We start from the raw sequence: 15,904 nt of genomic DNA, 5'->3' as shown, positions 1-15,904 counted from the left end.
ACTAAGCTGGGATCTCCTTTATGAAAACACTTACTTTGAATTGCTCTCTCACAGAAATACTTGTGCAGATTTATACTCTTGTGGGAGAGCCATCAGAATTAATACACAAACCCCTAACTCTGGAAACAAAATAGTGGAATTTAGCATATTCTGATTCTAGTTGTTGTCACTTTGTACATCATCCATCACTTCTATTATCTTGATAAGTATACCAATAGATCCAAAATAAGCTTTCCATGAAAGTGTCAGAAACATACCTAAGATTTTTAATATAAATAAATATACAAAAGCTTATGTGAATTTTACAGATGAGATGAACAGAAATATTTTATGGAGTCAGATAATCATTTATTTACAGTGAATTTCTGGCTCCCTCGGAAGCAACAGAACCAACTTTTAAATTAGTCCCAAACTCAAAGATTATTGCTTTGTTTAAAAGACAAATATTTTGAGAATACAAGGAAGGCACTTATTCACAACATACAGACATTTAAAAACCTACACAAACTATAATAAATGGCATGAATTCCTGAACAGACATTAAGGTACAACAATATGCATATCATTAGTTTCCCGTATGAAAACCATATATATAAGTTTTTGGTTACTAATAGCTTCATGCTTATTTTCACATTTATTTTACTGAGCACAATATATTGTAATAATTTGTAAACAGATAAATATTTATTTCTCTCTCAGCAGTCATTCAAAAGTTATCTACACACAAAAAAGTTATTTTGGCACCTATCAACATAGTGTCCATGTAAACATTTCTTCCTTCTACACACATAGCCACCATCAAATTTCTGTAGCAAGTGCCCTTTGGTAAATCATTCATACATACATCTATCAAAAAAAAGCAGCTGAAGTGTGGTGAAATTAATATCTGAGGCTACGAAATCTTGGCTTTCTTAGGCTAAGCATCGGTTGTTTGATGGTAGGTTTGTTCTCAAATAGCATTGCTTCATTTTCTGTAGTTGGAAACCTGTTCTGGTAGATCAGAGGGTATTCCTTCTGAAACTAGAAAACATAAAAGCAAGAATTAAAATAAAATATCAGACTCCACCAAAAACTCCAGCTGTGCAGGGCTTGAGCATGAATCACCTTGTAAAGATGCATATCAGCAGGAAGGGCAAGGCTATCAGCATGTAAAGTAACTGCTGTGACACTTGACCAAAGCTGGAGCCCTTTGTGCTTGTGAGTTCACAACTGATAAACAATGAGTCAAATTTTGTCAGGTACTTCATCCTCTGTTGAAGTAAGAAAAGCTTCAAATTGCATTTTATTCCCAAGAATTTTTAGCTGTTGTGACTGGAATAATGCTAGGAGCAAACACCGTACTGTTCTAACTGCCTGGATGTCCATTTGCAGTGACAGTCTGCAGTTGCTCACCGTGCTGTTCATCAGCTGAGTAGTCGTAACGCTGCATATTGTTTGAACAGCACGACCAGCTTCCCACCCCCAAGCAAGGCACAGTAGCCACCCACGTGAAGCCACGCTGTCCAGCCAGCACTGGGATCTATTCTGTTTATACTTGGAAAGCTGTCTTTCAAGAATCACAGTGATGAGTTTTTTACCTAAACAGAAGTTAAGATTCAGCAGATTGTGAAGGTATCATCTCAGGAAAGCTTACTACTTAACCAAGGGAGTTATTTTTCAATTCCTGCAGATATACAACTAAACAAAAATACCTGGCTTCAGAGACATGTTTACGACATTTTGCTCGTTTCCAATGCAAGGCCTCAAGAAGGCATAACGGTACATGCATCTATGCATCAGCCAAAGCTTTCTGCTGATAGATTCAACCTATGGAACATGACACCATTTGTAACTTTTGGTGTTGACACTAGAGGGTTAGATCCAAATTGTAAGTGCCATGTATTTGGCTTTCCCCAATTCAAAGTACCAAAACTGAATAAAAGTTGTGCTTTATCACACCACTAGCTATCCCAGCAGAAATGGCAAGATTAACGATACGGGTCTTGTGAATTTTAAAAATAAACTTTGCTAACACGTGGCCCTTACAGTACAAGCTGCTTCTGGTGGGAACTCACCAAAAATTTAAGTATGTACTTCAAGTTTTTACTATTAGAAGATTTTAGTTTATTTCCTTTCTCCCCACTTCACCTGCTTAAAGTGCTGCTGTGTATTACTTCTTACTGCTTACTTAAGCCAAGTTTTAAACGACTAATTAACTATTCTTCTTTACATGCGGGAAGTTTTAATGAACTTGAACGAAAGTCCAGCCTTCACTTTTACAGGACCAGAAAGTTTTCACAACACATGTGAAAGTCAGTGTTGCAGAAGCTGGGGGAGGGGCACCAAAGAGAAAGAAATGTGCTTGCTCTGAAAAGCTGCTTTTTCAAATTTGAGTCACAAGACTCACTTAGGAGATCCTAGGACAAGTACAATACTATTCAATTGGTCAGAAATACTTGTGCCAAAGGTTTTCTGAAAAAAAGAAAAACCCTCCAGTATTAAATCCTGCCAGAACTGCTGTATTTTAGCTTTAGTATTAGGCCATAGAAGCACCAGATAATCTTGAGCAATATACATGTTACAAAACACAAAGCTAAGTCCACAGAAAAGAATCTTTCAGAATTGCGAGCAGATACAGCTTGACCTCTTAAAGCAAGAAATCACTGCTTTTAATGCCTAACGATTGTCGGCCCACCTATGGTATTTTAATGGTAACTTGTATAGCCAGTGCACTAAAGAAACAGTGCTATAATTCTAGCACATATTGTTTAACAAAGCAGTATCTGAGAATAATTTTATACCGGTTTTAAACCATTGTTTGAACACCACTGCTGCCAGACAGTATCAAGTGCTCTATTAGATGTTGTCTTTAAAATCCCAGTCAGAGCATGCAATCAGAAAACATTCAACAGCTCTCTTCTACAAAACAAGCATTTCTCTCTATACAATCTGCTCTTGTTCTATACCACGGCCTAGTGACTGAGATCCTTACCTCACAAAGGCATTTTCATAAGTAGATGAAATATCCACCAAGTTTCTTACCTGTTTTAACTTTTTCTTTTTGTCTTTCACAGACAAGTTTTTATCTTTGATAATGTTCTCCAAGAGCTCTGCCACTGCAGCTTGAGACATAGAAACCTTTTGTTCTTCAAACTCCTCAGGAGTTATTTGTTTGCAGTACGAATATGTTGGCAATATGGCACAAATTTCTTCCTTTGGATATTTGCACTGAAACGAGTTGAAGAAGGGGTCTGCATGTACTCAAATGACTATGTACTGTTTCAGTAAGAAGGTACCTAGCAAACATCCAAGCATGCTAACTTACAGCAACATCACAAGTTGCAATACATTATAACCTAGGTAATATCTATGATTGCACCAACAGTTTAATAAAAGTTTGCATTCAAAATGTAGCGGTTTTATTTAGTTTCCCAACCCACCTTCAGAAGTGACAAACACTCTGCAATTGGCAAATTAACTTACACTTCTATCATGCCACCAACCTGAGCCATCTTCATGTATTCTATGTGATCTTGCACTGCAACCTGCAGGTAAGTTGGTACTTTAAATATTTCTTGTTGATGGTCCATTAGAAATGAAACTAATCGTGTAGAAAGTAGCTCATCAAGATCTACTTCTTCTGCACAGCATAGCACACATCGAGAAAAAGTCTGTATCATCTAGAAGTGTTTAGCAGATCATTAGTACGTGAAGTTGAGGTATTTGCCTTCTTTCCAGTCTACACAGTGGCACAATGAATTCCCCCAATATAAACTTTCATTGCAGTCTCTCTTGCCTGCACCACTGGTCAAGAGAGGAGGAAGACCGATTATAATTTTTTCCTCATCTGAAATAAAGTAACTTCTTGTAACATTAGACTTGGACATTTTCTGAATTGAACAGTACTTTCAATTAAGCAATACATATTCTAAAGAGGTAATAATAAAAAAAAGTCCTCCCCTATAGAAGTGTACATCTTCAATTAGCCATCTTGAGACAAGTGAGATAAGAAAATCTGCAGAGCCAACCTAACCAAGATCTAATGCACACCAAGATCCAGTTTTAAATAGCTGTAAAAAAAACATTTTTACAGCTTTCATATTTCCAGCTTTTAGTAGGCTTATTTTAAGTTAGCATGTGCATGTACTTCGTTGTTTTATCTAATCTTGTTTGACAATAAGCTTTAATCCTTCCAATGAAAGCTTAAATTCAGACCTTGAAGTTAGTATTTAAACTTGCTAGGCAGAAAATTTACTTCTTTGGAACTGTTTTTGTTATAACTTCACATACACAAATGTTTAGCCCGAGAAAGGTTTACTACAGACACTTTGCCAACACCTTTTAAGTTAAATGGCAGTTCGGTGAGAAATCAGACTAAACAATCATTTGCATTCTTTTAAGAAATTATTTCTCTTCTCCTCCCAAAGTAAACAAAAGCAACAACAGTATTTTAAATATATTAGGATGGAGACAAGAAACTGCTTGCTTCAAATCAGATTTTTGTAAATATTCTGGAGATAAAAAGTCTGCCTGTTAATCACTATTTCATTGCAATGAGACAAGAGTCTCGAGTACAGAATACTGCTAGTATTCTCAGGATTACTTCAGCCACTTTCTTAAAACAACAGATACACTGCACTCATGCTTCTCTTACCAAAGAACGCGTGCCCATTGCATCATGCAGTCGTGGCATATCAACATTTTCACTGATCCGAGATATCATACGCATTAGGAGCTGAATCTTTCTACGATTTGGTGGTGGAAGCAACAAACAACATATCTGTAGTGCTTCAACAGCAATTCTTTCTAAATGAGGCTGAAGGAGATCTACAAGTTAATTGCAAAGACAGCTGTCATTAAGATTTGAACCAACTTTCAGGATATTTTTATCTCAGTACAAGACATTTCATTTTTTTCAGTGATGATAATCTATGTTTCATAGAAATCAGTTGTAACATAGTAGATACTGTTATGCGGCCTTTTTTTGTGTGGTCATCTTCAGCTTGCTCCATTATGATAAACTGCTGGTACAATTAAGACCATAATACAATTAAGAAATGACACTAATATTATTCCCAGAAGTATTTCCAGAAAATGTGTTTCAAAGACCAGAAAAAGATGTCTCCTTCAATGGGCAGGTCTGTGCAAATTCCCTGCCTCACACTTAGACAGTGTCTGGGTCAGAATTACTTATCACTTACCTGAACAGAAGGGTGAATTACTGACACATCAAGTTTAAGATTCTAAAGATACTACATGCTACTATTTCTTAGCAGAGGTACAGAGGGCTACCTTTAAACAGTGCAGTTTTCAACCGGATTTTTTTTTTTTTAAACTTAAAATCCCACAGATCGTGTTATACGCATATCAAAAAACCTAGCAACAGTGCCAAAGATTAAGGAAGCAGAGATTAGTTAGTCAACAAAATAAGCCGATACAACATGCTTTAGAAAGCCATCTTACTTTGCGTGCCAGTCAACATATGAGAAGAGCGAGTGAAAGAGTATTCTGAGAGTTCTATGGTACTTTTGCAGAGTCTCTTTTTGACAGCGATATCAGAAACTTCAGTCCTGATGTCCACTGAAGGAGCCACACCAGAGGTATTTGGTTTTCTTTGCCCACAAAGTTGAGACCCTGGCTTTACTGTGATTTCAGCAACTGGTATATTAATGCTAGCACAACTTCTGGAGTTCCTCTTGCCAAGTAAACTCAGAGACCTGCATATTTGCTTCGACCCGCGATTTTCATTAAACAGCTCTTTACCCTGAAAAGCTGAGGCAGACACTCTCTTGATACTGTGAGTTTGTTTTCGACATGCGTTATCAAAACCAAGCTCCAATACAGAATTAGCTTTATGCTCATACGGTAGTGACTGTTTTTCATTTCTTGTGCCAAGGGTGGTGTTCACATCACTTTGCCTGAGGGAATCAGATTCTCCTTTATTACATACACTTGTGGCAGTATCTCCAATTCTTTCCAAAGAGTAACATCTTGTCCTAAATTTTAGAGGTGGATCTTGTTCATTCCTGAAGCCTGAAAGATTTTGACAACTTCCTCCTATTAGATTATCAGCACTGCCTTGGTTACATGTCAGTTTACATTGCTGCAATTTCTTTGTGTATTGTTTTTGAATAGTTGGCTTTTCTGAAAAGGACTTCCTGGAAGCTTCATATTCTTTCTTTTTTTTGTCAGGCTCTCTGCAAAGCAAGCTTAGAAGAAGACATTCAGTTGACTTGAAAGAGTTCAAGTGAAGAATTTTTGAAGGTTGCGGGTCACATTTCTCATCTTGGACAGAACGTTTTCCACTGCATATATCTGGAATTGTGATGTAGCCACACATAACTATCAGAAAATGAAATATAAGTTAAGATGCAAGTGGTATGAAAGTGAACAAGTTCAGAAAGAAATAAAGTTGCTAATTGAACAGAGAAGACAAATATAAGACACTCATTTATAGTTGACTCAGTTAGTAGAATTAAGAAAAATTTAGCTCAATCCAAAAGCAATCTAACAAGGTAATTGCAAACAACATGCAAGAATAAAGAAAGTTAACACACTGCAATAGTGAGGAACAGACAGGAACAAGCACATATTTTTAAATTATGGTTACTACATATTTAGAATGTTAGCTCACACAGCAATTTATATAGGATATTATGACACAAAACTGCATTTCAATTAGTATTGTAATACCAAATGATAGCATTGATGATCTTCCTCTGATTCAAGGTGCCATACAGATTAGGGGGTCAAGGTCTGCTCTGAATTAGATTTATTCCCCAGTTGATATAAACTTATAGCTTGCACTGATTATTTCTAAATTCATACGTACCTAAAATATTAACAAAAAGCTCATAGTATTCAAAAGTAAGTAATGGTTCAGGGAGACTGAGAAAATAATCAGCAACCGTTCTGAATACATCCCGTTCAAACCCACTGTAAGTTGGTTGGCTCATGTCATTATTTCTAGGCCCTAAAAAGAGGTGAAGAAAGAAAATTCACAAAAAAATTTGCACAGTTCCATTATAAAAAAATTTTTTTTAAATCAACATAAGTTTATTCTTGTATGAATGACTGTTTTACAAGAACAGAATCATGTCAGCAATATACAAATACTTTGCTTAGTTCAGCACTGTACCATTTGTAAGCAAAAACAGTGTAAAATATTCTATGTAGCCACTGAGGAGTTGTGCTCAGTTTCAACAAGCTGTTCCACACCAAGAAAATAAATGAAAACTCTTTTATGCCTTTGTTCCTTATGCCCTTGCCCTTATGTTCCTCAGCAAAATAACAAAACTCTTAGTATTTTCCTTCGTTTCCAAACTACAGTAATCCCAGTTCTTCCACAGGGAGCTCTAGCTTCCAGATCAAGAAGAAACTCGAGCTATAACCAACTTCAAAGAACGTGCAAGCTGAGAAGCCAACCAATATACATGTGTTACTTTGTGCATGGGCCAAACAGAGCTGGTCAGCAACTTCCCTGTGTGGGGACCCCCTCTTTTCAACTCCTGTATTCAAAGGGTTCACCAAGAGAAAGCTTTGTTCACCACTGCCCCCATGGTGAATCACAGCTACACACAACTAATTTTCTTCAGAAGTAGACGGATGAGCAATCCATTAATCTAAGAGATCTGGTTAATAAACCTTGCCCATGTTGCTACAGACAAGAAAAAGAATGAATGAAAGGTGTCTTGGTATGAATAAAATTTGACATTGTGTAGATCTTTTAACCCTAACATTATTATACTCCACTGAACTCCTACAAATGAAATAAGCTTCCTTACAAAGCCAATTCTAATAAATTAGGAGATGGCAGTTTTAATTACACATAGAACCAGGGAGAATTTAACTTTTGATATGATCAAACTTTATAATCATAATCACATTACCACACACTACACTAAAAATATAGTAGAGCAGCATTCCCCCTGCCAGTGTCAGTATCTTTAGTTTTCACCGTGCAAAGTAACTACCACCTTAATAATTTGGTGACAGTATAGCTAGCAGATGCAGAGATAAAATCTCCACTTGAGCTAATTTACTCAAATTAGAAACTGAAAATTCAAAATACCAGAAAGCTTGCTGTAGTTTTTGTCTCATGAATACAAAAGACCTGTTAGTTCTAAATACAGGACTGATGTGGGAATTAAGGTATTGAAATGCTCAATATTTTCCACTTTAAATTAAAACCACTCACCAAGCTCTTCCCTGTCCTGCTTTCCCCAATATTGCTCTTCATGCAAGAGGCTCTGTGTTTTTGGCAATGCAGTTGAAGGAAAAGAGGGTCATTTTTACAAGAGCATACACTGCAAACTGAACTTCTGAAGCCACACTAACCCTGCATGGACCCCTACCACAGTTCCACTGAGCAGCTAAAGATATATGCAGATACGTAAACACACACCATCCAACCATGTTATAGCTAGTATAGCTTTGAGGGGAGCTAATGAAGGAGATTGCCAGGAATAGGGGCAAGAGTGAAAACAGCAGGGCAAGCATGCATATAAAAAGAGCTCATCATATCTGATTTGAGAGGCACTCATCTCACTCTAGCATGCACTGTTAGCCATTTAAAGAGGCAGCTTTATTAAGAGAAAAAAAAAAAGAAAAAAGTCAGTCTAATTGTCCTCTGCTTCTGTAGAATCTTTTCAAAGCCTGCTTCATTAGATGCAAAGCTTACATAATTGTCATCTGTATGTGTTTGCAACACAATTTCAAACACACCTGACAAAGGAAGCCTCAAAGACAGTTAGATTCTGTCAAGTTTCATAAAATTCAATGGCACTGTAAAGGAGAAAGACTATTAGTACCACACAGGTCTGCTACAGTACATACTGAAGAAACAAAACCACTTCTTTATTAGCAAGGGAATCTACACACTGAGCCATTAGAAACTGAACTGGTTCACTGTGAAAGTACTTCCCCTCCCCCCAATGTGTGAAAACCTGTGTTAATTGTTATATTCCACAGTAAATACTTTGCCAGTAGTTCCAAGGCAGCTGCTCAAGTACACATAACACTGATGTCTTAGATAAACTTCAGAAAAGAATCAGTTAAGATGAAACATCATGCCTTTCTAAGTTTTACATTTAAGCAAATACACAAAGAAAACAAAAGCACTGTTTTCTGTAAGTTGTAACCACTTTCAGTTTTGCTGCTTGATATTTCATACATTAAAACCAAAATAAGGGACAAGGGCAGACCAACTCTTAGTCTGCAGACAATGAAAGTTCCATTGTCACAAAACACGTTTAACAACTAAAATGTCTGGTTTTAAAAATCCATCTCATCTACTAGGCAGTGATTTGTAAGACATTGAAAGCCTTCATTTTCCACAGCTGAACTGTAACTATAAAAGGTGTCTTATGGGGTTTTAAGCATAAGCTTCTTCTAAAGACTGTTTGGAGAAAAAGGTGGGGAGCAGATAAGGAGGTACCAGAGGAGCTATACTCCCAAGTCCAGGATCTAGGAAGAAATGAGTAGAACTCTTCCTTCCATTGTCATGACGAATTTAGTAGACTATAAAGCTCACTATACGAGCATGTTTTTATCTCAAACCCTTTGCAAAATTTTGTTTTATTTCTTCTAAGACAAATAGAAAACTAACTTGTTTTCTGTGAATTGGCCTCCCCAGTTTAGTATGAAATGTAGGAACTGTTTTAGTCCAGCTCAAAGCCAGTAACTGGAAAAGGAATGTTCCTTTGCTCCTGAAAAACTGCATTAGAAGAAACCACACACAGGTTTTGCCCAACCACTCAAGTTTTCTTCCTGCCTAACTTTTTGTTAGTAGGAATTATTTTCGTAAAAAACAGTCCTTAGCTTTTCATGTCCTTGGACAGCATGCTTCCACTGAAAGCTTACAGAGTTTAATTAATTCTCTTGTACGTTTCATGGATTAAGGAACACTAAAGCCCGTCTTCCACCAATTTAATCTGTTCATGTTGCCAAAAATTCATATGCAGAATCAGACAATGCAGCCTAAGAGCAGGATAACTAGCTAGACTGCTAAAAGACTGATACCTTGATTACCTGAAATATAACATCTTTAACATGTGTTAACTCTTTTAGGTTATGTTTCTGTGCAGTAATTTGATATGGATTGCTGTCATTGCTTCTTAGCTCATCAAGGCACTTAAATTATTTGAATTTCCAAAATGAAACATTACAATTGATCTTAACATGCAAGCATATTTCACTTTCAACTCTCAAAATAGATTCCTGGAACTTAAAAGCTTTTCAGTGACTTACAGTATGCGAGGCATTTCATAGCTGACAACACCCAGTGAGGAAGGTCTTCTAAAATAAACAAACAAGTACATTATCTATACATAAGCCCAAAGAGTTAATAACTAATACAAGTAATGACACACATGTATTAAATAATACCTCAAATACAAAAGAGCAAATTTAAAACTAATTTTAAGTATTGCTACATGTGTAGTTTAAAAGTGAATGCAATACACCTACAAAACCTTCTAGACAAATATACTGAACTGTACAGTAGTTTGGGAAAAACATGTACAGGACAGACTGTGAAATATATTACTTTATTATTTATTGTTTGTTGTAATTACACCATACAGAATCTCTAAGCAAAACCAGAAAAAAAAAATCTTACCTGACTTGTTCTGCAAAATAACAACACCATGTTTGCTCGTGTTAGTCATGTTGTATATGACATACTCAGGAACTATCTGCGTTGGCTGCAAGACTTCTTCCAAAGATGGGAGGCCTAAAATGGTTTGCAAACTGTGGGGAGTAAGAGAGCAGATGTTGTCTAGAAGGTTTGCTAGTAATGAATTAAGTTCTTTCTGTATCTATTCAAACAACAGTTACTTGATGTTTTGTTAGTTCACCATTTCATAAATTCTCACTTCCAGAAGCACAATTTGAGGACAGAGTTTTCCCTGGGACAAAACCCAAAAATCAGTAAGAAAGAACATCTGTGGTACTTCAACACCAGCAACACTAAATTTCAATACATTTCTTAAATGCCACAATCCAGTGTAATAAATACATTAGAAAGCACATGTAAACAATGGGTAGTAAAAATATTAAGTTTAAGACATAATTTTAAAAATTTCAGAAAACTTTGCAAGCCAAAAGCTTGATCGGGCCATTACACACACAAAGCACATATACGAGAAAGTGCTTTTTATAATCATAGAATCGTTTAGGTTGGAAAAGACCTTTAAGATCATCCAGTCCAACCATTAACCTACACTACCAAGTCTACTAATGTATTACTTACTGTATTAGAATGATATTTCTCCAAGTTTCTTGCACATATTCCTGGCTTATTTCCTTCCTATGCAGTGTGTCTTCCTTGTTTTCTTCTACGATATCAGGTTTTGTTTTTTCTAAATTTTCCTGAAAATGAGTAATTTATACTGTAAGATAAACAAGCCTCTTAAGATAATTCAAAATTAAGTAAAAATTGTTCTCAGAAGTATAGGGCATTCTGTGGAACATAACATTCCAAAACGTGATCCAGGGAGTAACCTTAACTGTCTCAGAACTGAAATGTACGCATACCCAACTAAAAAGCAAGAGGACACTACGAAAGAAGACCTGATCAGCTCAGAAGTCAGTGATTTGAAAGGCAGAAACACATCAAATCCAGATGTATTAGTAAGTGAAGTATTCTCCTTTAGGATTGCAATCAAAATTCAGAAAGTATACATGCACACACACAAAAAATCTCAGAAGAATAAAGGGCCGAATGCTTGCATTCAATCCTTTTCAAAAAGTAAGCAGAACAGTTGAATAATTTGTGCCTTTCATTTGTCCTAAACAAAAGATATATTAAGTTTCAACAAGGATATATTGTCCAGATCATTTCTAGCACTACACCTTCCAGCCCTCCCAATACTTTAAAATACTGAAGCAGGGATAATTCTGCAATGAAGGAGACAAAACAAATGAAACAATCAGAACAAAACCAAAAACCTTCCATACTGATGACACAAGATGCTCAATTGCTTACACATATATACACAATCAAAACTCTATGTAACCTCAGATCATGTTAATGCAATATCTCCTGATACTGGAACAGGTGTGGATGCGCATGTGTGTGTGTGAAGTGACCTTTCTTTCTGATTAAGTAACATGGCTGCATTAATAACACTCTACCCCCCATTTCTCTTCCCAACAAACTATTGCCAATAAGTTTAGAAGAAAACAGCTTCATATAGTTTTAAGAGCATACTTAATTTCTTCCATCAAATGCATAATCCCTTTCACTTGCTGCCAGTATTTCAAAAGTGCTATGTTACAGTTACAGCTATGATTTTACATGTATGTATTTTGTTTGAATATTTATAGGTTATTAAATAAAATCTTTTTTTGTACATTGAAGAAGAGAAACAGCATACATCACCAAGACACTTCATTATGAAATATGGCTGTATCTTTCTATTATGCCTATATAAATGTTCTATTTCACTGTCTCGAAGAACCTACCAATTTATTTCTCAAGCTAGAAGGGAAGATGACGCAACAGAACAGTATCATTAAAAGATAATTGCTTCCTTTTTTTTTTTTTTTTCTTTTTAACAATAAAGGAAATACATGGCATCTGTAATTAGGTAAGAAATCTAAGTTATTACCAGAGACTGTAGTAACTCATGTTTTTTAAAAGTTCTCTTAGATAAATGCGGCAGTTTAAAGAGTCTTTCTTTGTCTCTAGATAAGTTTTCCAAGTTCTCTTTTGGTGGACATGAGCTTGGTAGAGGTTTAACTGGAGATGTTAAAGGAAATCTGTAATGAACAGGAGAGATGTTAAATACATTTAGAATATATTTGAAATAGAAGAAGTCACTTAACCAAAACCACACCCTGTCAGTGTGATTCCATGAGATTCTGAAAAGATTCAGGAAAGTAAGAAGAAAAATGCTGAAGTTTTCTCTTTAGAACACTGTTTAACATTATCATACTATAAATTAGCTTTGGGCTATTTTTCTTGATTCCAGAGTGAAGTTGAAGATACTCAGATACTTATACAGCACTGAGAGCAGAATTTGAGAAGTGAGGGCCATTAACACCTTTCATTTAAGAACTTAGGAAAGACTGTTTCCCACTTAGACTTTCTGTAAAAGTGTACAAGAGGAGTAAACATAGGACTGGTAGCACAGCATGGAGCTACTACAATAAATTCTCCTTGGCTCCGCTCCAAAGCACTTGAGCGTAGCACACATGCCAGTGTAAAGCTTGGCTAGACAGAAGCATGGAAACAGCCCTCAGCATACAGGATGTATGGTCTATACTGCAAGTCAGACTAAAGTAAAACAGTGAGCGGAGTAAAACAGTGCTAATAATTAAGTTTTGGCCCAACTGCTCAACGCAAAGCAAGATATTTTTGAGAATCTGAGCATTAAGATTTTTAAATAAAGTTCTCAACCTAAGGAGCTCTGTTAACTGGTCTTCATTTCAGTACCTGTATAGTGCACCATTGTCTTCTAAATTTTCAGATCCCCATCTCCCTTTTACATCTTCAATTACATGATTCTTGAGAAACTTTCTTAATAACTGAACAGTCTGCTGCCTAGTAACTTCAGGACCAAAGTTACTGTTATTCCTTAATACTTCATGGAGCCAGTCTATAGCTTCTGATGCAGTAAAACAGCTTCCGTGTTTTTTGAAATGTTGCCTGTGTTTCCTTAACGGCATGCCTGCTCGGAAATACTTTGTAATTTCATTCCACTGCATGGGAAACAAAATCACAAAGAATGCAAGATTAAAGCCTGAAGCTGATAATTGTAAGTATCAATTAAAACCATGTTATATTAATAAGCATAAAAATGAAATGACAACATTAATACTTGCAAATATTGACAGTTATACTAAATAATGTGGTAGTATTAATATAGAAACGTTAAAGTTCAGATTAAAAAAATACATAAACATTTCATTTAGGATTTTATCTCATCCTTCTATAACTAAAAATAAGGTTATAGTTTTACAAACATAAGGAGTTTTATTGACCCGGCCTGCACACACCCAGCATTTACATCAACTCAGTTTCCTGAGGCACCGTCTAACCACAGCCTTCCAATTTGGAGCAGCTCTCAGACATGAGATGAATCCAGCTGTCAGAGTACATAAATACCAGTTTTAAGTTTTAAAGTATTTTCTTCCTTTCCCATTTACTCGCACAAAATTAGATGACACACTATAATTAGCAGGCTCCTCTTACTAAGCTGTCGCCCAATTTTCAAGGGGCAGGGCACAGCCACCGCCGCGGGCCCTTCCCAGGGAGGGTCGCAGGGCGCCTGGCGTTGCGTGACAGCGGTCGCGGGGGGCAGAGCCACCTCCTGTCCCACAGCACCCGGGCTTCCACGCGTTGCATTTGGGCAGCAGCGAGCGGGCTTACCCCGAAAGCCCAATGGCCACACGCTGCTCCGGGCACGCCGGAGATTTACCTGACCGCAGGGGCCCGGAACGGTTCATGCTAATTTGTGCCGTGAGGCAGAGGCCCGGGCTGACGAGAGGCCCGGCCGCCGCAGCAACAGCCAACTTTCCTCCGCCCGCCCCACCGAGCCCGCGCCAGGCTGCCCCGGCCGGCTCCGCACCCCCGGGCGCGGCGTCCTCACCAGCTTGGTGGCGCGGTAGGGCCCCGGGGCGGCCGGCCGGCTCTCCATGTCGCCCGGCGCAGCCCCTCAGGCCGCCGGGCTGGGCAGCGGCCGCCGCGCCCCCACCCACCACACAGCCCAACGGCCGCGCCGCCGTTTGAATGCGCTGCGCGAGCCGCCCGCGGAAGCCGATTGGGCGAGGCGGGCACGCGCCGCCCCCTGACGCAGGCGCTGGCGGCCTGAGGGGAAGGGCCCCGGGGAGCCCCGGGGCAGGGAGCGAGGAGGCGGGCTGTGGGCCCGTGTCCTCCCAAAGGGAGGGTGGACATCTCCCAGGCAGCCGCAGAGCTGTCGCGCATTCGTCAGGCCTTTACAGATGGACGTTTTAATTAACTGCTTCCTCCCTGCAACATCGACCGAGCTAAGCTGTCCCTCAGGAGGCCAGGCCACCTCACACCGCTCGGTTTGGCCTTGCCCGATGGCGGCAGCGTCGCAGCCTGCATGGGAGTTGCTCAGGTGATGGCTGTAGCCCTCAGCTGAGGGCCAAGATACCAGCCGTCCCTGCAGGCACAGAGTAGCAGTGTGTGGTAGAAGACACGTACAGGCACATAAACCAGCCGCAGGTCAGTCTTCAGAAACTCACCTTGGCTACTTGTTGCGAGTTGGCATTTTCCCCCTCATCTTGTTACGTGACACAACTTGGTTTTCAGAGCGTTTTCATGGACAACACTTCAAGAAGCAGGCATGGCTTACACATTTCTTAGGTCCTGTGAGGCTCGCACATAGCTTACACACAATACACACAACTGCCTGAACATGTAATTGCTTTCAGAAGAAAGTGTGTTCTTTGAACTACCCTGTTGCATCCTGTGGATTTCCTACAGGTATAACAGAGATGCTCCCCCCCCCCCCCCCCCCCCAAAAAAAAACCCAAAAAAAACACCACCCAAACAATGTAACAAACATTGCAATAGCATAGCTTGTGCTGGGTTGGTTTTTTTTTAAAGTGTTCTTTTTCTCAAGGCTTATAGACCAAGCATACTTGTAACCTGGGAGCTATAAATAACCCAGGAGTGTTTTATCTCATCTTGATATAGGCATCCATTGCTCAGACATTTTAGGCTCATCACTTAAACTTCCAGTCAATAAAGATGCACAAATACCTCAGACCCTTTTATAAGAGAGGATAAAAACATCACTGCTTTGAGAAAACACACCAGCGTAACAGGTGGATTTAAGCAGTAAGATGCAAAGCTGCAACCCAGCAAAAAACAGAAATAGAAAAAGCCAAAGCACCAAAACATGTAGCAATCCAGGTAGTGCCTCCTACCATCCCCAGGACTAGAGCATTACTA

At 38.4% G+C, this 15,904-nt stretch overlaps 1 protein-coding gene across 3 annotated transcripts; it reads right to left on the bottom strand.

Annotated features, from left to right (window-relative positions):
- Positions 1-879: 879 nt before the first annotated feature.
- Positions 880-14,621, bottom strand: DEPDC1 (DEP domain containing 1). Of its 3 annotated transcripts, none has more exons than XM_075710952.1 (12): positions 14,574-14,621; positions 13,418-13,683; positions 12,591-12,741; positions 11,231-11,349; positions 10,598-10,728; positions 10,228-10,275; positions 6,812-6,952; positions 5,443-6,321; positions 4,634-4,806; positions 3,483-3,659; positions 3,022-3,207; positions 880-1,020 (listed from the first exon to the last, which is right to left on the bottom strand). In XM_075710952.1, exons 1-12 carry the CDS (start codon positions 14,619-14,621, stop codon positions 880-882), a joined length of 2,460 nt encoding a protein of 819 aa, XP_075567067.1. The 3 variants fall into 3 exon arrangements, with proteins under 3 accessions (XP_075567067.1, XP_075567068.1, XP_075567069.1); XM_075710953.1 differs by having other exon boundaries at positions 10,228-10,272; XM_075710954.1 differs by lacking the exon at positions 5,443-6,321.
- Positions 14,622-15,904: the final 1,283 nt, after the last annotated feature.

The sequence above is a fragment of the Pelecanus crispus genome, chromosome 5 (assembly GCF_030463565.1).
Source record: "Pelecanus crispus isolate bPelCri1 chromosome 5, bPelCri1.pri, whole genome shotgun sequence".
NCBI lineage: Eukaryota > Metazoa > Chordata > Aves > Pelecaniformes > Pelecanidae > Pelecanus > Pelecanus crispus.
The sequence above is the reverse complement of the archived record's forward strand: the minus strand, read 5'-3'. Positions and strand labels throughout refer to the sequence as shown.

What these genes read in the sequence shown, in the direction of transcription:
- DEPDC1 (XM_075710952.1), bottom strand. Translation starts at nt 14,621, where the DNA reads ATGGAGAGCCGGCCGGCCGCCCCGGGGCCCTACCGCGCCACCAAGCTG. An exon ending in ATGAGTTACTACAGTCTCTG is followed by an intron (nt 11,350 to 12,590) that starts GTAATAACTTAG and finishes ACTCATTTTCAG; the next exon opens with GAAAATTTAGAAAAAACAAA. An exon ending in AGAAATATCATTCTAATACA is followed by an intron (nt 10,729 to 11,230) that starts GTAAGTAATACA and finishes TACTCCCCACAG; the next exon opens with TTTGCAAACCATTTTAGGCC.